Here is a 24415-nt window from a genome sequence, read left to right as displayed (position 1 = left end):
GTAGATGTGCAACAACGTGACGGAAAAGAATTGAATTGTAGTTGGAAAAAAGAGCGAGTCAAAGTTGGAAAAATAAAACAGAATTGTAAATTGGAGTTGAAGGTTGTTAGTGTTGCTGCATATCTGCATGCTATAATGTAATGTGGCAGTTGGATTCTCTCGCACATGCAACCCCAAAAGTTGGAGCTGAACAGAGTAGAGACTGTTTCGGGCAGGAACATAACAACCTAGTGATGAGCGAGACAGAGGGACAATAACAAAAGCCAGGGAGTTTCGGAACATACCCTCTTCAGTTTTCCATTCGTTCGCCTTCGCCCTCTTGTTTATGTTTCTCCCTGTTCATCGAAGCTGAATAGCCTGAATTAACCCGAAACGAATCATGTGGTGTCTAATACAGTCATGCTAGTCGAGACAAGGACATGGAATCGCCAGACTGATTGAAACAGCCGATCAACAATGAAATAAGTGCACGTAATCAATCAGAAAAATAGAACGCAAGACACATTACTGGTGACTTTGTATTAGAAAAAGTACTGCACTTCTAGCTTTCTGGCCCTGTTAATCAACCATTAAAGGTAGGGAGATATATCACCTTGCAGGATGGCGACAGATGCAGAGGCCTTCACTTCGTTCATCAAACGAAACTATCAAGAAAGGAAAATACCAAAAAAAAAAACAAAGTCCACCAACAAAGTGAATACGACACAAAAAGTTTCCCAGCGAGAATTCATAGATTAGTAGCTCCTTTATGGCCATATGATGATCTCGATGATGCTCTCTGCTTGGTAAAAGCAGCAGCTTTTCCTTTTCTGCGATACCTAACATATGTCTCGATGTCGACAGCTCTAAATTGACTATTGAAGCCACGTAAAGATAGAGGGTGACAAACTTCAAATTTTACCCCTCTCTTCCACAGCACAACTGCTCTCGTTTTAAGTTTCATCACAAAGAGATTTTGGCTACCCCTGTTGTTGACACCTAAATTTTGACTAACCTTTTATTTTATAAAAATCATGAATTAAATTTTAGCTCCTACAAAAAAAATAATTAACTTAATTTTTATATTTATTTTAGCATACATTGCATTCACATTTTAATCGGACCAACAGTGGATGGATGAGAACTTAATTAAATCATTTGGATCGAGCCTTGAGGGAATGCAAAATTCAGCTAGGCTGTTCTAGCATATTAGTGGCCGAAAATTACAACGAAAGAATGTAATTTGGACCTTTAATTGAGCTGAGTGTTAGCCCATGGAAAAAGGCTTTCAATTTAATTCATAACATTTGTTCAAGGAGTCAAGCCTATAAGCCCACAAGCATTAGGATTGATGAATAAGAAACCTAACGTGGGCTATAAATAGAGCACTTAGGTTTCACAAGAAGGGGGGCACTTAATCTTCACATACGGCACATTGAGAGAGGGTACGTTCTCTGGAGGCTAGCAAAGAAATTTTCTGCACGTACACTTGAGGGATTCACGTACGAGAGAACAAAGACCGACGCCGTCCTTGTTGCCGATCGTCCTAGCCTTTGAAGTTCAGTCCAGACACAGTTGTTCACACTGTTAGGTGCCACCTCCTGTTCTCATTAGTGCCACTTATCGGTCTAATTCAACTGCTGATTAAGGACTGACCTTCGCTACTGACCGGGGAGAATAGTCGTTGCTGCATGTTCCAGTTTCCAACCGTCGTTCAAAGTGCAGAATTTTCTGGGACTATTGGTGGTTGTTCTCCACATCTTTCTTCGCGCGAGAGCTTGCTGTTTGGACACTTTCCTTTGAGGGAATTAACCCTAAAATTCGGCCGGCAAGGCGAGCCTTGACAGAACTCTAGGTGTGCGTGAATCTCACCGATCGGTCCAAGTTGTCTTGCTCGTTCGTCAATTTTTTTCGGTTCAAGCTTGAATTAGGTAACATCTCTATCTCAAGATATTCTGAAAATTAATTGTATCATTTGAATGTTTAGATGAATGAAATTTCCGGATATAATGAAATTATTACCTAGTTTAAAAGATCATAATCGGAAGTTATCTTGTGAATCGTTGAATTCGACTTTGGGATATATTGGCATATTTTTGGACACATCTTGTGGTTCAATTTGAATATAATTTGAGTCCTGATTATATCTTAGTGATGTCATGTATATCTGAAACATATTTTGAATTCATGAGCATATTTCTGGATATTTGATTTGAATTTAAGATAATCTGAATCCCGATCGCATCTTAAAGATATTGTGCACATCTTTTGGAATGTTCAAGATTATCTTGTGGTGAATTGAAGCCCTTAAAAATTCTGATCATATCTTTTAGGTTTAGATAGTTATCTAAAAAATCCTTTCTCAAGAGATAATATTCTAAGTTTAAAAGATATGTGAATCCTTTGCGGATAGGGGCCTATCCCCTTTAAAATTTCGGCACCTATCCATAGTTGGCCGAGAAATTAATTTTTTTTATATATACCTTAGTCTAATTAAAATATTTTTATAATTTACCTTGAGTATAATACATGCTCCCTTGTGCCTTGTCCCTCCGAATATGTGCATTGTGGATGACTATCTAACTTTACCCCCGAAGTACGACGTCATCCGCAGATGGATTTGTCTAACCTATCCCATAACTTTGGGACCGGATCGACAAATTTCATAATATATAAATTCACTATTTGACCCACCCCCGGGGTACGACGTGAATAAACTACCTTCCGACCCCACCTCCCGGGTACGAGGCGAATTCATCGGAAAAATTCGGATTATAGGTGTATTATGCTCAAGGTTTATTATATTCTTATTTGATTCATTTTTTCAGTAAATAAAATCATAAAAATCATTAAAAAAAATCATCATATCTTGACCTTAAATGAATTATTTCGGAAATTATATCTTAAGATGACTCTTAATATAAATTGGATTTTGACTAATTAATTTGTGTTAATTGTTGGACCAAAAATCATAAATCCGAAAATTCATTAAAAGGTTATGACATTCCATGTGCATTTCACATAGTCTAATTCGTCATGCATTATTATATGTCATTCATGCATTTTCATGTCGTCAATATAATCCATATTGCATGCCATGTAGTTTGAAGTTCACGTTCACGTTCCATCAAATTCAATTTTTCCAAAAGTCATTCATGCATTTTTTTTTTTACTATACCACATGACATAAATAAATCATCTTGCATGTCATATAGGTTAGTTTCCATGTTGCACATCATGCAGTTAGAATTCACTTTCCTTTATATGCATCAAAATACATTTTCTCAATATCATCACTACTCATTTCATATAGTTGCATAGCATTCATCTAATCAAGAAAATCCGAAAAGATAAATTGCGCCTAAATTCATTTATTGAAATCAATTAGATTTGCCAATCAAGAGAATCTTCACAAGAATGGTACCGAAAGGGTGTTAATTGAAAAATTAACATAATTAAGTCCCCGAACCTAAATCTCTAGTTAGCAGAAAATAAAGTATTCTCTCATACTTTATTTAGGTATCTAATCTACCTTCCGAAAAAGATTAGTGGGGGCTCCAAAAAATCAAAAATTCCTTGATTGAAATCATGTGAACCTAAGTTGCGAATTGGTAGAGCTTGGACTAGGTTAATTAATTAATTTAATTAATTTAGTAATCCATTAACCTGGAATTCAATCCGAATTTTAGGTCGCGACAGCTACCCCTGAACCTAAGGATGCAAAGCAGCTTTCTCCTTGTGATTTTTCTTGGTTACATGTTTCTGAAACGGCTTTAAAACTACAGGGAATGGGTTCTCCATAAAGAGCCACGTGGAAAGGAGAAAGCGCATCAACAAGGGAAAATGCAGTCTCCACTCATGTTAAGTAGCCACGTGGAAAAGAGAAAGCAACAGAAAATACGACATTCAAGTTTAATTCGTCTAATGAGATGTACAGATCTAGACCGCGTCTGGATGGTATGCAGTTTAAAAGTTTTAGGATTAGTGCTTAATAGCAAGCCCATAAAAAAAAGGTTAAAATTGACTTAAAATTCGATACAAGTTTTAAGATTTATAATGCTATTATCTTTTCTTTTTTTTTAAGATAAGATGATGCAATCTCGTTCCACGGATGTTTTTAGCCTAGGACAATAATGAGTTTTCAGCGAGCTCAACTACCATGTCAAGGAATCGACTAAAATCAACTGTTTCCAATCTCGACAAAACTTGATAAGCATGTCCATTCTCCATAATCAAGATCCGAATCCAAACCGTCACATTTGCGTATTCTCTTGATACCATCTTTAGCTCGTAGATCCATGTGTTTCCGATAATCACCTGGTGCACATGGGACGAGAAGACAACCACAGTCAATGACCATTAGTCATTTACTCAAAAAGAGATTGTAATAACTCGACAGGGGAATTATCCGAAAAATCCTAAATCTATTATATTTTTACCAATTCAGTCCTAAAACATTTAAGCTTATCGATTTAGTCTTAAATATTTTCACTTTTTGTCAATTGAGTCCATCCACTAATTTTGACTATTCCTTAGTAAATATTTTAATATTTTATTTATTTTTTATTTTTTCCTTTATTCTTTAATTTATGGGTTCTTTTTCTCAATGGCCAGTTTGGGTTTAGAGGTGATCGATTTTGGGACGAGTGGTTCCCATCTTAGAATCGAGGACCACCCGCTAGGAACTAGTTCTGCAAAATAGGAAGCATGAATCACCCACGCGTTTCATGAACCCACCCGAGAACCGAACCACTGAATGGGTCCGTGAAATCACTCCTATCGAGTAATGATCACTGCATTACTTGAAAAATTTTACCCAAATTATTAACGATATCAATACTTTATCAACAAAAAGGGACCCGTCAACTCTCACAAACAACATTCGACCAAAAAAAAAACTCTCACAAACAACTTAGGATTGGATGCAGTTTATGCGAGCCTTAACAGATTTTCAGGTTAATAAAAAAGAATTAATGTTGGGTCTCCTCTCCCTCAACTTCTCCTTGGAAAAAGAGGACTCTTGCTGTACTTCCCTTCCTCTGTTTCTACCAAGCAAAAAAGCAAAACAGAGTCTGTATTACAAGGGTCATAGCCTTCCCCGACCATTCCTGGAAATGGAAGACTCTGGCTGCTTTTTGTTGTGAATGAATGAGTCAAATATATCACTAAAATGAAAAGAATAGTCAGTTATAAATCAAAGTGTGCAGTTATGAAGCTTCCCCTGCCACATATATACTCTATAAATAGGTTCGGTCGATTGGTCCGGATGAGCGGTTCTCACCTAAAAACGAGAACCGGATGGGTTCTTGCTGGTTCCATCAAATTGTAATCAAGAACCAGACCAGTACCCGGTGAAAATCACCCAAAAACGAATCGGTTCGGTTCGGTTCGATTCGAGTGGATCTCAATTTTTTTGCTCACCCCTAGTTTGGGCCTTCACTCGGCTAGGCAAGGTTGCCTCACCCACAGCCAATGAGGTTGGCCTCACTTAGATCTAGGTAAGGCTGGCCAAGGGCCGTGACCCTCACATGTGGCCGCGATGGCCTCCCCCAGATTTGGGCGAGGTCGGGTGACCCTTGCCCAACAACCGGCGACCCACACCGATCATTGAGGGGAAAAAAAATCCAAAAAATTTAAAAAAAGAAACAAAGGGAAAAGGAAAAAAATAATAATAATAAAAATTAGAAACTATGTTAATATATTATTAACAATTATTTGCATTAGCGTCGATCATGCCACGTAGGACAGTCGATATTCATGTCGGCGATTTCAGCCCAAAATTGATTAGATGAACTCAATTGACAAAAAGTGAAAATGTTCAAGACTAAATATATAAGCCTAAAAGTTTTAGGAATGATTTGGCAAAAATACAATAGGTTTAGGACTTTTTGGACAATTTTTCCTAATATGGTGAATGAGAAATTCTTCGACACGAGTATCACTGTGTTCGAGAGAGAACGTTTGTCCGGTTGAAGGAAGGGAAACTCTTCGACCCAAAAAAAAAAGGGGGAACTCCACTTTGCGTCTCCTTTTATTTCGTAAAAAAATGAATAATTCGAAAGGCATTCTCCTAAAAAGGATCACGTGTATCACTTGTCAAAACGAGTGCATGAAATTTTTGTCTAATTTACTTCAATGGACTATCTTTAGAAAAACTTCTTTTGAATTATTGTACTTTGCGAAAGGAGACGGAGCCTACCACACTTTCCGCTTCCGATGCGGCTTAATGAAAACAGAGGCTTCTCCGTAGGTTTTGCTAAAGCAAGTCAAAGCTCCCCTTCCCAGGAATCTCTCTTTCTTTCTAGCTCGCCAATAAATCCAAATGTTCCCCCCCAACCCGAAGCACGACTTCCCTTTCTCCCACATTTCTCTGGGCTTTTTTCCAAATCAAGTTAAAAAAAAAATAATAATTACCAAATCAAGTGTAAAAAAATTTTATTTACCAAATCAGGTGCCGCTCGGCGATCTTGGTGCCGAGCGGTCCCTCACTCGGCAGTTACACCGCCAAGCGGGCCAAAAAAGCAAAAAAATTCCCCGCTCGGCGATCTGATTGCCGAGCCGACGGAGTGAATAATTTTTTTTTAAATTTTTGTTCCCGCTCAGCAGTCTAATTGCCGAGCGGGAGGAGCGCATAACTTTTTTTAAAAAAAATTATGCTTGCTCGGCAGTATGACTGCCGAGCAAGCACCCAACATTTTCTTTTTTTAAATTTTTTTTTATTGTTTTATTTTTTAATCATTTTTTAATTTCTTTTTTCTTATTTTATTTTAATCATTTTTTTGTTATTCAATTTGTTCTTTGGAATGGACAAAATATTAATGACATTCCTATATAATACAATGTTCCGTGTTAACGAGTGAGTGAATGAACGATCGAGGCCGCAGAGCGAACGCTCACTCGTTCGCTCACTCGGTCCGCGGGGTCGAGGCTCGCTCGCTCGTTCTCTCCATAGCCTCGATCGTTCGTTCACTTGCTCGTTCGTTCGCTCCACAGCCTCGATCATTCATTCGCTCACTTCGCAAGGTTGAGGCTCACTCGCTCGCTCGTTCATTCGTTCGCTCGCTCATGTTTACATTCCATGTCGGAGTAAACCAAGATATCCTGGTCTCATTATAGGGTGAGGAAAGGGACTATCAGAATAGAGCGTATGCACCATGTTTATGAATTTAACGCACATGTTTACGTTGCGTGTCGTGGTTTCCTTGCCATGCCTAATGTTCAATAGAGTGGACTCACTTAGGAATGCATCTTTCCGTAAATTGGAATTATTTACAGGAATGAGTTTGGGCGAAGGAACCGGCGCGACCATGTCGGATGATGAGGATGAGTTGCAAATGGATTTCTTGTGGGATCTTTCCTTCCAACTGAATCCGAAAGGTTTTTGATGGAGAAAGTTCGCCACGAATTACAAATTGAGGATGAGCAAGTGACCGATCGAGGCCGCGGAGCGAACGAAAGAGCGAGCCTCGACCTCGCGGAGCAAGCGAACGAATGATCGAGGCCGCGGAGTGAACGAACGAGCGACCCTCGACCCCCCGGAGCGAGCGAGCGAACGAGCAAGCATTCGCTCTGCGGCCTCGATCGTTCATTCGCTCGCTCGTTAACGCAAATCATTGTATTATATAGGAATTTCATTAATATTTTGTCCATTCCAGAGAACAAATTGAATGATAAAAAAAGATTAAAAGAAAATAAGAAAAATAAATTAAAAAATGATTAAAAAATAAAATCATCAAAAAAAATTTAAAACAAAGAAAGGGAATAAAAAATTTTTAAAAAAAATATGCGCTCCGTTAGCTCGACAATAAGACTGCCGAGCGGGCAATGTTTTTTGCTTTTGTGGCCCGCTCGGCGGTGTGACCGCCAAGTGAGGGACCGTTCGGCATCAAGATCGCCGAGCGGCACCTGATTTGGCAAATAAATTTTTTTTACACTTGATTTGGTAATTATTATTATTTTTTAACTTGATTTGGAAAAAAGCCCCATTTCTCTGGGGATTTGGTTTTGATCCGCCGCATCTCCAGCAGCCTTATTCCCTTGTTTCTATATGCACCCAAAAAAAAAAATCATAATAAAAGCAACCATCTGGATTCTCCTAATTATCTGACCCAAACAAAAAAAGAAAAGAATTCTCCTAATTAAAATCAGGTTCAGGCACATGGGAAATGACCATGTTACATGGATGCTCTAATTAACAATTCGTAGACGTTTTGTCTACTTAATTTGCACTTAAATATAAAATGAAAATAAATGTCAATAAATTAAAATGATTCGAAAGCTTTGACTTTCAGATTTTTTAGGATACGAAGTGAAAATAATTATGAATAGCTTCGACGATTTATTCACCAAACTTTTTGAACTATTGATTAGAGACAAATTGCCAACGCTCTCTTTGAGGATGATTTGAACGATCCCGAGGGATGAGGGAGATCGAGAGCGAGAGCGAGAGCTTGAGCTTGGTCATGGCCGTGGGTATACACAGCCGGTTCGGTGGAACTGCCGGTTCCGGTTCGGGAACCGGCCGTGTATACTTCCGGTTCCTGGCCGCTTCCGGTTCGGAACCGGCGATTCATCCCGATTCCTTTTTTAATATTAATTTTTAAAATAATAAATAATAAAATAAACATAATAAATTATAAATTATAAAATACAATTAAATTGTACATTGTAATAAAATATGAGGAAAAAAAAAAAAAGAGGAGGAATGGGCTTGAACTTAATGAATTCTCATTAAGCGCCTACATATCTTTTTGGGGATAGAAGAATCAAAGCTCATGTAGTTCTTTTACCTTTGAGAACCCCAACTTATCTCATCGTCAATCGACGCTACCCATTGTGGTATCCGTGGTGGTGGTATCTCCAACATCATCGCTAAAAAATTCGTGTTCACGATCTAACTCTTGGTGTCAATATTTCGCCCTCGTCCAATCGCCGACACAAGCTTGAGCTTCCACGTAGTCCGGGCTTAATCTTGAACGGCGAGAGTCCAAAATTAATCCTCCAGCACTAAATGTTTGTTCAACTGCAACCGTTGAAGAAGGAGTTGCTAATATCCGACGAGCGATGAGGGCGAGAACTGGATAATCGATTTGGTGACTCTTCCACCACTTCAGGATTTCGAAATCTGTACTATGTTCCGCATCACGAAACTCAAATTGAGTGGTTAAATATTTTTCTAATTCAGAAATACTACATGTTGCCCCTTTTTATTTTTTTTGCCTACTCTTAAGCATATTATACCCTCTACTAAGTGAACTACCACCTTCGCTACGTGAGGCGGTAGATTATAAAGATCCGGAATCACTTAAACCATATCTACTACAAAATTCTCCATATAATGCTACTATAGATTATTTAACATCTCATAGTATATTTGAAATATCTATTGAATCTTCCAAATGTAAACAATCATGATAATACATATTCAAATAATCTTGTAAACCGTCTAATTTAATACGTGGATAAAAAACAATACCAACTAAATAGAAAAGAGGAATTTGCAAATAATAATGCAACCATTTTTCTCGCATTACTAAAATAGTTAAACCTAATTCGGTATCATTTTCATATTCACTAAAAACACTACCAATATTAACACACTCTATTAAAAATAAATGCGTAGTAGGATAATAAATACCAGATAAAGTCTTAGTAGCATCATTAAAAATTTTCAAAATATCTAAAATTTTCTTGCAAACGTCCCAATGTTGAGGAAGTAAAGTAATTTCGGGAATATTTTGTGAAATAAACATACATAATAAATCTTTATATTCAAAAGTTTGCCGAAGCAACTTGTACATAGAATTCCAACGAGTCGGAATATCTTTTGGAAATCTTCTTGCCATTCTCCCATTTTGTTTACAAAATTTTCCCCATGATTTCATAAAATGGGGACGACTCCATAAAAATTTAATTGCACTCTTTATTGGGGCGAGAGAAGTGTCAAGAGTTCGTAAACCATCTTGTATACATAAATTTAAAACATGACAAGCACATCTAATGTGAAAAAATTGTCCGCTAAAAGTGGGTTTGCAAATATTTTCTAATTTGGGAATAGAAGTGGTATTTGCGGCGGCATTATTAAAACCAATTGAAAATACTTTATTTATTAAATTATATTCTTTTAAAACTTACCTAATTATTCTATAAATATTATGAGCCGAATGTCTTTCATCAAAAACTCGGAATGCAATAAGTCTTTTTTGAATCCTCCAATCGTCACCTATCCAATGACACGTGACACCCATATAAGAATAAATTTGCCAAGGATCACTCCAAATATCGCTACCTCTATGCACACGTCCATTGAATTCCGCAAAAAATTTTGCTAAAGATTTTTTCCCTTTTTTATAAAGATGAAAAACTTCGCGTCTAAGAGTATTTTTTGGAATAGTTGGCGCTTGGGGAACCAACGCAGTATTTATCAAATATTTCATATTAAAATTTTCACCAGTATTAAACGGAGCATGATCAAGGGCAACATATTCACCTAATGTTTGTTTATAAAGTGCTTCAGTGAAACGAAATATAGGATGAGGATTAAGAGTGGCGTACCCGGAAATTTGTTGTTGCGTATTGTCGATCCCCGCTTGCGTTGGATGTTTTTTCGTCAAATGCCGACGGAATGTTCCGTAGCCGTCTCCTTTCGTAAATTTATATGTTTACGAACAATATTTACATTTTATATTATACTTACCTTCGCCTTCATCACGTACCTTGTCGAAGTGTAGCCACAAGTCGGATGTATTATCTCGGCCCTTCCGTTCCGGCAGATTTGCCGTTGACACTTCTTCGACATCGGTGGGAGGATGAAGACTTTCTTGTGTTGGGATGTGCTCGACGTTCGGAATCGGGACATAGTTGATATTATCGTCGTCGTCTTCCCAACTTGCATACTCACGAGGATCATATTCGGGAATGGGATACTCGGAATCTCCCATAGTCATCTTGCCCTTGTCGGCATTTACGCTTCCACTTGCCATTTTTGAGAGAATTGATCGGAAATCCGATTGAGAGAATTGAGTCGGGATTGAGAGAATTGGGAGAATTTGAGCGATTTGAGAGGATTTCGGAGAAAATTCGAGAGATTGTTCAGAGAATTTGTGACAAAAATGAAAGGGGGAACATATGTATTTATAGGCAAGAATTAATTTTAATTCTTTTTTTTTTGCAACGGCCCAAAGAGAGGGGGGTAGGGGGGGCCGGGCCCCGCCTTTTTTTTTTTTTTTTTTCTCCTTCACGGTTCCCACGGTTCCGGTTCCGGGTTGGAACCGTGGGCCCGGTCAACGGGCCGGTTCCGGGCCCACGGGCCCAAATGGCACTCTCTAGCCGTGGGGGATGCCACGGAACCCCCCCAGGCCAAAGCCCCAAAGCGCCTCCTCCTCCTCCTCGCCCTCAACTGCGCCATGCTCTCCCTCGGCATGTGCGGCGGCCCGCTCCTCATGCGCCTCTACTTCCTCCGTGGCGGCTCCCTCGTCTGGCTCTCCAGCGGCCTCGAGACCGGCGGCTGGCCCGTCATCTTCCTCCCCCTCGCGGCGGCCTACTCCCGCCGCCGCTCCGCCCGCCTCGTCCTCATGGACCCCTTCCTCTTCGCCGCCTCCACTGTCGTCGGGGTCCTCACGGGCCTCGACGACTACCTCTACGCGTACGGCATGGCGCGGCTCCCCGTCTCCACGTCGGCCCTGCTCATCGCCAAGCAGCTGGCCTTCACCGCCTTGTTCGCGTTCCTCCTGGTGAGGCAGCAGTTCACGCCCTACTCGATCAACTCGATATACCTGCTGACGATGGGGGCGGGGGTGCTGGCGATGAACACGAGCAGCGACCGGCCAGCGGGGTAGTCGGACGGGGAGTTCTACGCGGGGTTCTTCATGACGCTTGGGGCGGCGGCGCCGTACGGATTCGTGCTGCCGCTGGTGGAGCTGACGTACAAGAAGGCCAAGCAGGTGGTGACGTACTCGCTGGTCCTGGAGATTCAGCTGGTGATGTGCTTCTTCGCCACCGCTTTCTGCACCGTGGGCATGCTGGTCGACAAGGAATTCCAGGTTCTCTCTCTCGACCTGGACCCATCCCCATGGGTTAGGTTTCATTACAATTATTGGTCGTGTAAAGTTGATTTCTTGTGGTACCCACGAATTGGAATGGCCTTGATCTCTTCTCTCTGTACCATATTATATTAGAAATCGAATTACTCAAACCAAAAAGTTTTCTTAATCTTGGTTTTTGCCAGTCTCCTGCCAAGATGGGTAGTTATGGTTGATTGCTCTGATAGAACTATCCCACAATTATCTTTTGAATCTGCTGGAGCGGATGATGTTTGGATGGTAAGACAATGACAATTCTTTAGTCTCATTCGATTGAAGTTCTATAGCTAATAGACTACTGAAAGTGAAAGGAGAAAAGGAAAAAACTATGATCAGAATGACATAAGGTTTCTCCGGCATCGTGTTAATGCAGGCCATTCCTACAGAAGCAAGGAACTACGAGCTCGGAGAAGCCGGATACTACGTGGTGCTCGTGTGGAACGCCATTATCTGGCAATTCTTTTTCTTAGGAGCCATAGGAATCATCTTTTATGCCTCCTCTCTATTCACTGGTATCGTGATCGCCCTTCTTCTCCCGGTCACCGAGATCCTAGCCATCATAATCTACCAGGAGAAGTTCCAGGCAGAGAAAGGCGTGTCCCTCGCCCTCTCTCTCTGGGCCTTCGCTTCATACTTCTATGGCGAATTCAAAGTTGGCAAGAAGGAAAAAGGAAATGCAGCAGTAGCAGCAGAAGAAGAAGAAGATTAGACTTCCAGAGACCGGAAATGCATCAACAAGGCCTTCCCTGAAGTGGAAAAAAAGAAAAGGCATGGCTTATGCTTAGCCTACTTTTGAGGTCTGTCCTAATTCTGGCCCCGAGAGTGTTCGTGTGGAAGTAACAAGAGGGCCTTCTACATTATTTGGGAGGTGATCATTGTCATCCTGCAATTGCATACTTGTCTCCCAAAAGGCCATTCAAGAAAAAGAGCGAGTTTACCAAAAAAAACACGATTGCAAATTGCCAAATTGTAATTGAGAAGTTGTGTTGCTGCATATATTTTATTTGATTGTCCAATACATTCAACACAAAATTTGGATCTGCACTCCAGAGAGACTCTGTTTTGATTAGGAGTTTTGCAATGTACTCTCTTTACCTTTTTGTCGGTTCGCCCTCTTGTTTATTTTCTCGCTTTTCATTGAAGCTGGATGGCCTGAATTTACCTAAGAGAATCTCATCACATCTAATACAGTTGTGCTCATTGAGACGATGACATGGAACCGCCAGATTGATTGAAGCAGCTGATCAAAAAATGAGTTCACACAATCAATCAGAATATCCAATGTACGACGCATTGCCGGCGACTTTCTATCAGAAAAATTAACTGTAGTTCAAGGTTTCTGTCCCTGTTATACACCGATTAAGGGCAGGGAGATCATCTTGCAGGATGGTGACAAAGAAGACAGATCAATTTTTTCAGATAAACCAAACTAGTTCTATGAACTACGTTCACTTTCACGTAGAGGCCTGCACTTTGTCCACCAAACCAAACTATCAAGAAAGAAAATACAAAATTCAAACTGAATAGAACACAAAAAGTTCCACAGATAATGGTATCTTCCTACGAGTAAGTTCATAGATTAGTAGCTCCTCTATTGGTATCTAATCAGCCTGTTGAAGCCACATGAGGATGATGACACCGAACTCTATAGCAATACTCGCAACAAACTTTAAATTCATCTTTCTCTCGCAGCAGCAGCAAGGGCAAACATTCGTCACACCTGAATTTGCGATTGAATTTATACCCAGCTCTTTTTTCAAGTGTCATCACAAAAGAGAATTTGGTTAGCCCTGTGACTAATGTTGCGAAGAAGCTTTCGCGTCGTAATTTCCTCGGTTATATATGTATCTCAAAAGGCTTTTAAACTACAGGGAAAGGGTTCTTCAGCTCTGAAGAAGCAAGAAACCGGAAACCGAACGAACTGGGCAGGAATGGAATCTGTGACAACATTATAGACCTGGAGTCCCAACTGTAGCAGATACAGTAGCGTTTCCAAGGTCCTTGGTTACACCACTCGGGAGGCAAGTGAAGGGAGAACTGAGCCATTGCTTGTGCGCACTGTAGATTCCAGAACCAGGAGGCAGATCACAACCTTTATTATACATGCATAGGGCTCAAAAGTGGGACCCATGGACTCCACGTGGCGTCCGTTAATAGGTCGGCCCGTGGAGCAGCCGGCCTACCTAACAGTTTCTCTCATCATACGGTGAAAGGATATCAAGGGTGTAGCGTGCAATCACATCCACCTTTTGTTTGGTATATCGATTTATGAACGTCGTACCTTAAACTATGTCGCATTGTCGGAACCAGTGGGGGTTTCGATTCTCGCATGCACGTGTCCTATGGTCCATGGCGAATTTGACGTACTCCTAGATATGTGTGCCCGACATGTGACTGGGACAAATAAGCCAGAGGCAAAAAGGCTTTGAATTATTAGCTCATTTTGTAAATCGGTTTCATAAGCCAGGCCACAGGCAGAGTCGTCGCGTTCTCTAGTAATCATTCAATGTAAAAGACCATCTAACAGGAAATGATCCTATTTTTTATGCGTTTTCACCATACATCACATCGATATAAAATTTCCTCCGTATATAAGAAAATTTGAAAAATTAACGTAATTATCCTGTCAATCTTGATCCACAAAATGCATCTATGTTGCACGAGCAAGCATCAACCAATATATATGCAGCCTCTACTAATATTAAATAGCCACGTGAAAAGAGTAAGCAGCAGAAAATAAGATATTAAAGTTCTCGCTCGTCAAGCTAAAAGATTATGATTGTAACTTAAGGATTCAATATAAATTTTGAGATTTCTAATGCTTTTGTCTCCCTCTTTCTAGGTAAGACGTAGCAATCTTGTTCCATTGATAATTTTAGCCCGGGGTAAGGATGATTTCACGGCGAACTGGACATCTCTACACTACACGACGAGCTATGGTTAGTGTATTCGTCCGACCACGTTCTCTTGAAGTCATTCTCGAGAGCACGGGTCCGTATGTTTTCGATATATGACCAAATGAGCGTTGGTCATATATGAACGATTGTAATTTAGAGGCTTCTCTATACCTTTTTGGTAAAGAAAGTCAAAAGCTCAACTTTAAGGAGTCACAGAATGGACCCATTTTTTTTTCCCCAAGAAATTCATCATTAGTGGCTGCCTATGGTCATATGATGATCCCTTAATAAGAGCAGCAGCTTTTCCTTCCGTCATATCTACTTTTGTCTTAACGCCGAAGGCTCTAAACTGACCGATGAAGCCACACAAAAATGAGAACACTGAACTCTTCAGCATTACATGTGACACACTTCAAAATTTACCTTTCTCCCTCACAGCCGCTAGGGCAAAACATGCACTACACTTGAATTTGTACTCGAATTCTATCAAGCTCTTAAAACGTTTTTAAGTTCCGGCACATCTTGAGATCAAGTAGCAAGCATGCCGCTTCTATGGTTCGGTTTATGTCGAAAGCCGTTAGAGTGCGCGGCAAGCATTGCAAATGAGCAGTTTCTACACGACTTGTCGCGACGGCTAGTCCTCTCCATACTAACTCGGCAGATCTGGGAGCCTCTTGTCTCGGCTAAACCCGAGAGCTGCATGGGAATTGTCCATAGCTCCTTTCGTAAGGCACATGCTCTCAAGCCCGTGAAGACCTCGGCTTTCGAGATTTCCCGGTTTTGATAACGATGTTATCAAGCGGTTCATGCACCATGTGTCCAAAATCAGTAAAATCAATGTAGCGAGCTTAACATGGACAGAAAGCCGAAGAGCTTTTCCGGTGTGACCCTAAGATCATAGCTTCCCAGCTCTTCTTCGTTATGTAGAATCTGGAAGTGAGGCGAGCTGCAAAAATTGGGGTCTTCTATGGTTAACTTGTATGTATCATCTGACTTCGGTCGGAAACTTGCTACCATGATGAGATGACGAAGCTTTACACTGCTTAGTGTTTATATTTCGTGTATATTAGTATAGCTTACTATTTAATAAATTTTATTAAGAAATGAGGGAACAAATAGAAAAAAAAAAAAAAGATAGAGAAAAGAATGAGCACTTATAAATAAAGCAAGGCGAGAGAGTTGAAGCACTATCTTTTTCGGAATCGTGAAAGTGAATGACAATATTTTCTTTCTCTTAATAGTTCGACATTTGCTGTGACTTGTTTACATTTTTTGTCATAGTCGAACTTGTAACTCTAGAATACTACAATAAGCTCTTATGCAGTTTAAGATTTAGATAATACGATAATCATGGTGGAGTTTATCCCCAATTGTGTATTTGTGATTTCTTTGTATGTTGTGCATACATAATAAAGGGCTAGGTAGGATATTAAAATTATACGACTTAATTACTGCGATTCAAAAGACAACGAGATAGGATATAACAAAATCTGTAAATTTCATGTCTTATCTTATGGGATCCCAGCCTTAGGAAAAAAATTTTGGTAGTTATCCTATAATGTCGAGTTAATTTGCTCTTGACTATGTCAAAATAAAGCCGACTTAACAACTTCTCTCACTTTCAAACAAAAAAACACAACTTCTCTTACGAGATTCTTTTAAATTAAAATCGAGAAGATATGTAAATGAACTACGTGCTAGTATAAGTCGTTCCCGATTTTGATCGACTTCATCATGGAAATCGATTAACGTCCCACATCCGAAGACAACCACTTCTCTTGTCAATGGCCTTTGCTTTAGTAAAACCCTAAGATTACGTTTGGCGATCGGGATAAAAATTAGGATAGGATAAATTATATCATATCCTATGTTTGGTTCTCGCTCATGATAGGATGCTGTAGATATAAAAGGGATATAGTCCGGATATAATTATCCCATGGAAGAGGTAGGATAAAAGTAGATAAGATTTCTTTTGTTCAAGGTATAAAAATTATTTTTCTAAATAACAAACTTCTTATATAATAAAATTAAAATAATTATTATATTAAAATATATTTGAATTTTAATGTTAAAAAGAAAACTCAAAATAAAAAAAAATAATTTTCATTTTTATCTATTATAAATCTTATTTATAATTTAATTTCTTACTTCTTCACAATACATAGTTTATATGTGTGTGTGTCTATACACACACACACATATATATATATATATATATGCATATACATTTATATATATATATATGTATGCATATCCTAGTATCAATATCATTACATATTTTAAGTATAATAGTATAGTTTATTATTTAATAAAAAATTTATTAATAAATGCTGGAAGAGAACCAAAATAATGATAAAAGAGATTTATAATTAAAAAATAAGTGAAAATGGAGTAGAAGAACCCAGATTTTAAGTGAATATATTCAAACTTGAAAATGATTTTTCTAATCCTCGAAGAATGAGGGACAATGAAATTTTCTAAAAAAAATTCGCATCTCCATCTCCTTCTCATCTATATCTTCAGTTCATATGGAAGTTTCATGACTACTTTGTAATTTTTTTATTCATGGCCAAAGTCTACGAAAAAAGTGCGAGAGTTGAAACTTCTTCTCCTTCTTAGCTTTTCAGTTCACATCAAAAGTCTAGGAAAAGTAGAAAAAGAGTCAAACCTCCGTAACTTTGTGTTACATGTTGAAGTTTAACGAATATAGCGAGAGAGGCGAAACTTTACATAATCACAAAGATGAATGGTTATATTTTCTTTTTCTTACCATATATGGCAATAAATTATGAGATATTCTTACAGTTTTCGTTTGTTTATTTTCATATTTATTTACATTGATATGTTATAAATATCAAATAATAAACATAATATGTTATGGTCATATCCGAAAGGCAAAAGGTGTGAGAAGTGACTACGAAAAAGGGTGTTTTTGCCCCCCACTAGTCACCCTAGTGAGCATGACTTGTCAATCGTGGGGCACTGTTAGTGGCTGATAATGATATATGCCTTTTGGCACCAATGCCCGCAATGTCCAACTTGTGCTACCTAGCCTGATCCTCGTACGCACCAACTCTTTGTGGGCTCATATAGCGGGTAATGCGCTCAGTTTGCATTGAAGGGGACACTTCGGCGATACGATATTCTGCCGTATATCATCAACTATCAACTATTGGATGACATTGATCGACAAAAAACGTAATTGATTGATTGACAAATCGAATCGCGACTTAAAAGTGCATTCGTCTCGGGTCTTGAGAAAATATTGCGTACAGACTTGGGAAAGCTGACGTGGTCCAAAAGACCATTTATTTTCGACATGTGTTCAATGTGGGATCCACCTCCTCTCTGCTCAGCTCTCCCCTTTGCGCTCTTTCGCCCCCTCTCTCCCCTCCTGCCGAAGCTCCGAGGAAGAAGAAGAACTCTAGCTCTATGGCCATGGCGGCCGGGGGCCGTCTTCTCCGTTCCCCGGCCGCGAAACTCGAACCCAAGGCTCGCGGCTGCCATGGCCAGGGACGGGGAAGACATCGGTGACGCTGAGTTGTTCGATGGGGTCCACCTCTTCTCTCTGCTCATCTCTCTCCCCTCTGCTCTCTCTCCTCCCGCCGAAGCTCCGTCTGATGAGCAGAGCAAAGAAGCAGCATCATTCCCCGCCCCCACGACAAGTCCCTATTCTACGTCGACGGTGAGACGCTCATACATGACCGATGTCTTCTCCATCCCCGGCCGCGAAGCTCAAGCCCACGACTCGCAGCTGCCATGGCTGCTGACGTCTTCTCTGTCCTGGGCGCGAAGCTTGAGCCCATGGCGCTCGCGGCTGCCATGGCTGTGGAGCTCGAGGTCTGTGGCCATGGCGGGGAGAGGGTCGTCCATGGCCGGCAAAAAGAAGAGACGAAAACAGGGAAGAGAGAGGGAAACGAAGAAGAGAGAAAATTTTTGACAAGTGGGCCACTGATGGACACGTGTCGCATAATGAATGAACGTCTGTAAAAATGCGGTGGCACCCGGCTGTACCTAATATTTTCTCCTCGGGTCTTAGAGCAGCCCGCTAAGCTATTAGCTGTAAGTCTCATTCCCGACTCTTTATGCATTCTACTCATTTTATCCACGACATGACACGTACGTTCGATCACGATACAAGAGCCGTAGATAAAAATTATAGTTTTCCCCCTATGGGAAAACTCCAATTTAGTGGAGCAATGTGTTATGATATTCCGCAAAAGATTCTAATTCGCCACCAAGCAAACCGCCCCATTCCAAGAGGCGAACGGACAGGGAAGAAAAACGACTGCTTAATCTCCTCCACACTTACTTTTCAAATGCGCGCTTCTCCACCATTGCTTTCCTCTCCGCAAGCGCTCGCTGCGCCTGATCGTCTCTCGAGCTCAAACACTTTTATGGTGTCTTCTTTCTTTTTCCTTTGTGGGGGTAAACAGAAGAAACCTTAACTAGAAACAATCTCAAAGGGATCGGCCCGCAGAGAGAGCGAGAGCAGAGCGCACGCGGGCTTCGTCATGGGGGAAACCATGGAAGCGCCGCAGGGCAAAACCATGAGGCTCCTCCTCCTCGCGCTCAACTGCGCCATGCTCTCCCTCGGCACTTGCGGCTGCCCCCTCCTCTTGCGCCTCTACTTCCTCCGCGGCGGCGCTCGCGTCTGGCTCTCCAGCTGGCTCATGACGGGCGGCTGGCCCATCATCTTCGCCCCCCTCGCCGCGGCCTACTTCCGCCGCCGCGCCGCCGAGGGCCCCTCCGCCCGCCTCGTCCTCATGGACCCCTTCCTCTTCGTCGCCTCGGCCGTCATCGGGGTCCTCACGGGCCTCGACGACTACCTCTACGCGTACGGCATGGCGCGGCTCCCCGTCTCGACGTCAGCCCTGCTCATAGCGACGCAACTGGGCTTCACGGCCTTGTTCGCATTCCTGCTGGTGAGGCAGCTGTTCACGTCGTACTCGATCAACTCGGTATTCCTGTTGACGATGGGGGCCGGGGTGCTGGCGATGCACTCGAGCAGCGACCGGCCAAAGGGGGAGTCGAACAGGGAGTACTACACAGGGTTCTTCATGACGCTCGGGGCGGCGGCGCTGTACGGGTTCATATTGCCGCTGGTGGAGCTGATGTACAAGAAGGCCAAGCAGGCGATCACGTACTCGCTGGTGTTGGAGATTCAGTTGGTGATGTGCTTCTTCGCCACCGTTTTCTGCACCATCGGCATGCTGGTCAACAAGGACTTCCAGGTTCTTCTCTCTCTCACAACCTTCGACCCTGTCCTCTTAGGTTCATCACAATCATTGATCGTGTAAAATTCACTTGGTTTTCATGTGGTTTCCCCCATTTTTGTCTTAGAAATCGGTATTTCTGGTTTGATGAACCAGCTTCATATGAACCAGATCGGGTTTTGTCCCCGGTTCCGCTTGATTCGTTTTCTGCCTTGTTCATATTCACACAAGAAATTAGAGGATTCAAAAAGTCAGCGATTAAAATTCAGTTTGCAACGATGTTTGCTTATGTTTGACCGAAACTTTTACTTTTCTATCAATCCCCATCTAAAAAAATTGTGACAAAAAATTGCTTGTGAAATTACGGATTGATATACATTACAAAAGTTTCAGCTATTGTAGGTTGAGAAAAAGAAACCAACGTGCCTTGGTGTCAAGATTTGAACTAAACAAGATTCCAATCTAAAGCAAAATTTGAAAATTTAGGGAAGATTTGCATATCGCGAAAGTTTGGTCTATTATAGGAGACTGTTAACAGCTATTGCCGAGAAGTAGGCACGATAGGAAGACGGGAATCAATACTTTCTACTAGAGCTACATCACGTACTGTTTACACTACAACCCCATGAAAAATGAGGGTCACGGACTACGTTGTCCTTATTGTAGTTTTCCAACTGATAGGACAAATAACAAGAAGCTGGCTAAAAGATCAATTGTTGTCTCCGTCTTCATTTTTCAACATAACATCACATCATTGATCCCATCCAGTCAATTTTAGATAGTAACATATGGAGTTAGTGGGGGTGAGAAAATATTGGCTACAAATCAGGTATTGCTGATCTGGTCCCCATGTCCACCCATCATGCCACACGTGTTCGGAACGGGCCCCACTAGTCAGAAAAAGAAAAAACTCCTCTCTCTCCTCTCACGGTCACAGTCTCCGTCTCTTTCCCCCGCGTCTCTTTCTCTCTCTTCACCTCCCCTGTCCCCCCCTCTCTCTCTCTCTCTCTCTCTCTCTCTCTCGCGTCCGGCCAACCCCTTTTTGTTGGCCGCTATAAACCTTATTGTGGCTATCCCTAGATCACCATAGTTAGAAATGGAACACTATACGGAGAAAATAAAGAGTTTGTGCACTCGATTTCGAATCCATTGTACTTCAAACGGAATCGCAATGATCCGAAGCTCTAAATCTTCTCCTCTATTACCCTCCGAATGACCGGCTCGATGAGACGCCCTTCACTTTTTGTCTGATCTTTATGTGAAGTGATTTCTGAATTCTTATGGGTTAGAGGAGGGATTGAGCGCTATTTATAGAGTTTCTAGCGGGCCCTCTCATCACGGACCTGGCCGAACTCGGCCCACACTAGCCGATCCCATATTAAGCCCATTAAGAATCTTTATATCCAATCTTTATTAGACCAAGTCGGTTATTACAATCCCAATTAATATAAGCTCATATTATGATAACTCTAACATTCTCCCTCTTTGGTTATATTAATTGAAAGTGTATTGTAGTGCACACATTTATCTTGGCCTAGGGATTATTCTTAGCGGCCAATCCGATCCCACGTAATCTTAAACACCGAATCATGGCAAGAATCGCATAAAATTGTACACGGAGCCATCCATGGTCACGAGTGCTCTTAACTCTATTGATATGGATTTAATATGGTAGTGTGGCAATTGAATGACACTTCATAAAATAGGGATATCTTTTGTGTCATTCCCTTTGTTAGTCACCATTCTCTCACCTTATGTGTCACAAACCTTAATGTGTCACCGGGGAATATCCATATGGTTCCGATGAACCCACATATGTCTTATCTTTATAGTTAACTATACTTTATGTGTAACAAGACATATTAATACAGCTAGTAACCAAATGCCCATAGCCAATACTCAAGGTTTACACACACCTCAAGATTTTCATCAAATGTATGTATTTATCACAAATATTGTATACAGACTTTAATACATATCAAAATGTTACAATATGTAACAAGCACATATGTAATCTTTATTAGAGCAAAACAAAATAGCTCTCACTAGACAACATCAACCAACGATGCCACTAAGCCCATGCTAATGACATGTCGTTCAAATATACAAGGGCGAAGACCTTTAGTCGGTGGGTCTGCAACCATATCATCTGTGGAAATATACTCTACCGCAACGTCACCATTCTGCACAGATTCCTTTATGGTCAAAAACTTGACCTCCATGTGCTTAGACCCCTTGAGACCTTTGTTGTTGTTAATAAACAACACTGCAGAGTTACTATCACAAGATAACCGTATGGGTCTATCAACAAAATCAAATATGGTCAACTCCCTAATGAGGTTCCGGAGCTAAATGGCCTCAGTAGCACTGTGTATAGCATGCTATAAACTTCGCTTGCATGGTAGATGATGATACTATTGTCTATTTCTCGCTTTTTCATGATACTACACCGCTCGCTAACATAAAAATGTATCCCGATGTCGACTTTTTGTCATCTTGACAACTAGCATAATCTGAATCCGAATATCCAACTAGTCGTAGGTCTTGAACGTATCTGCAAATCAGCATATAGTCTTTTGTCTTCTTTAAGTACCTCAAAACCTTCTTGGCAAGAACCCGGTGATCGTGTCCTGGATTTGACTGATATCTGCCTAGAAGTCATATTGCATAAGCAATACCTGGTCTAGTGCAAACTTGTGCATACATGATATCGCTAACTGTTCTAGCATAATGTATATCCTTCATCCGAGCTTTCTCAATAGCTGAATGAGGACACTGTGAAAGACTCAATTTATCACCTTTACAGACAGGAACAATTCCCGGCTTGCAATGTTGCATATTGAATCTTTCCAGAATATGATCAATATATGCCCTCCGAGATAAACCCAATACCCGGCGAGAACGATCCCTATGGATCTTAATGCCAAGGACAAAATACGCATCACCAAGATCCTTCATATCAAAGTTTTCCGACAACATCCGTTTTGTTTCACGCAAGAATTCAATATCACTGCTCCCAAGTAGAATGTCGTCCACATAAAGAATGAGAAAAATGAATTTCCTCCCACCGACCTTGCAGTATATACACCGATCCACTCTATTCTCCACAAAATTGAAAGAAGTCACAACGCTATGAAACTTTAAATACCATTGTCTGGAAGCTTGTTTGAGACCATAAATAGACTTTTTCAGTCCACACACAAGCTTACCCGAATCATCACCTGCAAAACCTTCGAGTTGTGCCATATAGACTTCCTCATCAAGATCACCATTCGGAAAAGCGATCTTTACATCCATCCGGTGTAACTCCATATCTAAATGAGCTACTAATGCCATGATCACTCTGAAAGAATCTTTAGAAGAGACTAGAGAAAATGTTGCTTCATAGTCCACTCCTTATCTTTGAGTGAAACCTTTGGCTACCAGTCTAGCTTTAAGTTTTTCTATCTTTCCTTTAGAGTCTCTTTTTGTCTTATACACCCATTTGCAGCCAATTACTTTATGACCGTCGGGCAATACAACAAGTTCCCAGACACCATTATGTCTCATAGATCGCATCTCATCTTTCATCGTATCTATCTACATATCTAATTGAGGACAAGAAACAACATCCGTATAAGTAACTGGATAACCCACACGACCGATATCGTAATCTTGCTCTCCCGGATAAACTATATAGTCCGGTGAAATAGCTGATCTTCTTTGCCCGATAGACCTCCTAAGCGGAGCTACCTCGCCTTGATCCCGCAACCGTGGAGCCTAAATAACTTCATTAGGAACTATTTCAATAATTGAATCCCGAAGCTCAACAGGCTCGGTATGTGGTATAGGAGGCTCCATAATGGTTTGTATTGGTAGAGGAAACAAGATAGTAGTCTCCATCGTACTGTTATCTTCTATAGTCTTCGAACAGCTACCCTTTTCGGCTACATCAAATTCCAAAAACTTTGCTGTTTGTGACTCCACAATTCTTGTACCTCCATCGGGGTTATAAAACCGATATTCCTTCGAATGATCCGGATAAGACACGAAGTAGTATCGAGTGGTTCTAAAGTCCAACTTACTTAATGTTGGATCATATAATTTCACTTCTGTATGACAACCCCAAACTTTTAGATGATTTAAACTGGGTTTATGTCCAGTCCATAACTCAAAAGAAGTCAATAGAACGGCTTTAGTGGGAACCCGATTTAAAACATAAAGGGTTGTTTTCAAAGCCCCGCCCCAAAGAAAAAGTGGCAAG

The 24415-nt window shown here is 40.8% G+C and overlaps 3 protein-coding genes and 1 pseudogene across 4 annotated transcripts in view; all 4 read left to right on the top strand.

Annotated features, from left to right (window-relative positions):
- LOC115749871 (purine permease 3-like) overlaps positions 1 to 12994 on the top strand; it is a 33445-nt gene extending 20451 nt beyond the window's left edge. The window contains exon 4 of the mRNA XM_048275117.1: positions 12840 to 12994. The gene's annotated coding sequence lies outside the window, so the exon portion shown is untranslated. The remainder of the gene's footprint in view (positions 1 to 12839) is intronic.
- LOC115749824 lies at positions 8341 to 12994 on the top strand (annotated as a pseudogene).
- LOC115749870 (purine permease 3-like) overlaps positions 9912 to 24415 on the top strand; it is a 25957-nt gene continuing 11453 nt past the window's right edge. The window contains exons 1-2 of one of the 2 annotated variants that reach the window (XM_030686877.2): positions 9912 to 9918; positions 19452 to 20190. In XM_030686877.2, coding sequence (XP_030542737.1) covers positions 19471 to 20190 — 720 coding nt within the window. In that variant the 5' untranslated portion in view covers positions 9912 to 9918; positions 19452 to 19470. Of the gene's footprint in view, positions 9919 to 19434; positions 20191 to 24415 lie in introns of those variants that run through there. The other variant, XM_030686878.2, reaches the window with a different exon arrangement.
- LOC115729467 (purine permease 3-like) overlaps positions 19436 to 24415 on the top strand; it is a 21681-nt gene continuing 16701 nt past the window's right edge. Inside the window, exon 1 of the mRNA XM_048275118.1 lies at positions 19436 to 19542. The gene's annotated coding sequence lies outside the window, so the exon portion shown is untranslated. The remainder of the gene's footprint in view (positions 19543 to 24415) is intronic.

The sequence above is a fragment of the Rhodamnia argentea genome, chromosome 2 (genome assembly GCF_020921035.1).
Source record: "Rhodamnia argentea isolate NSW1041297 chromosome 2, ASM2092103v1, whole genome shotgun sequence".
NCBI lineage: Eukaryota > Viridiplantae > Streptophyta > Magnoliopsida > Myrtales > Myrtaceae > Rhodamnia > Rhodamnia argentea.
This window is presented reverse-complemented; position numbering and strand designations above follow the sequence as displayed.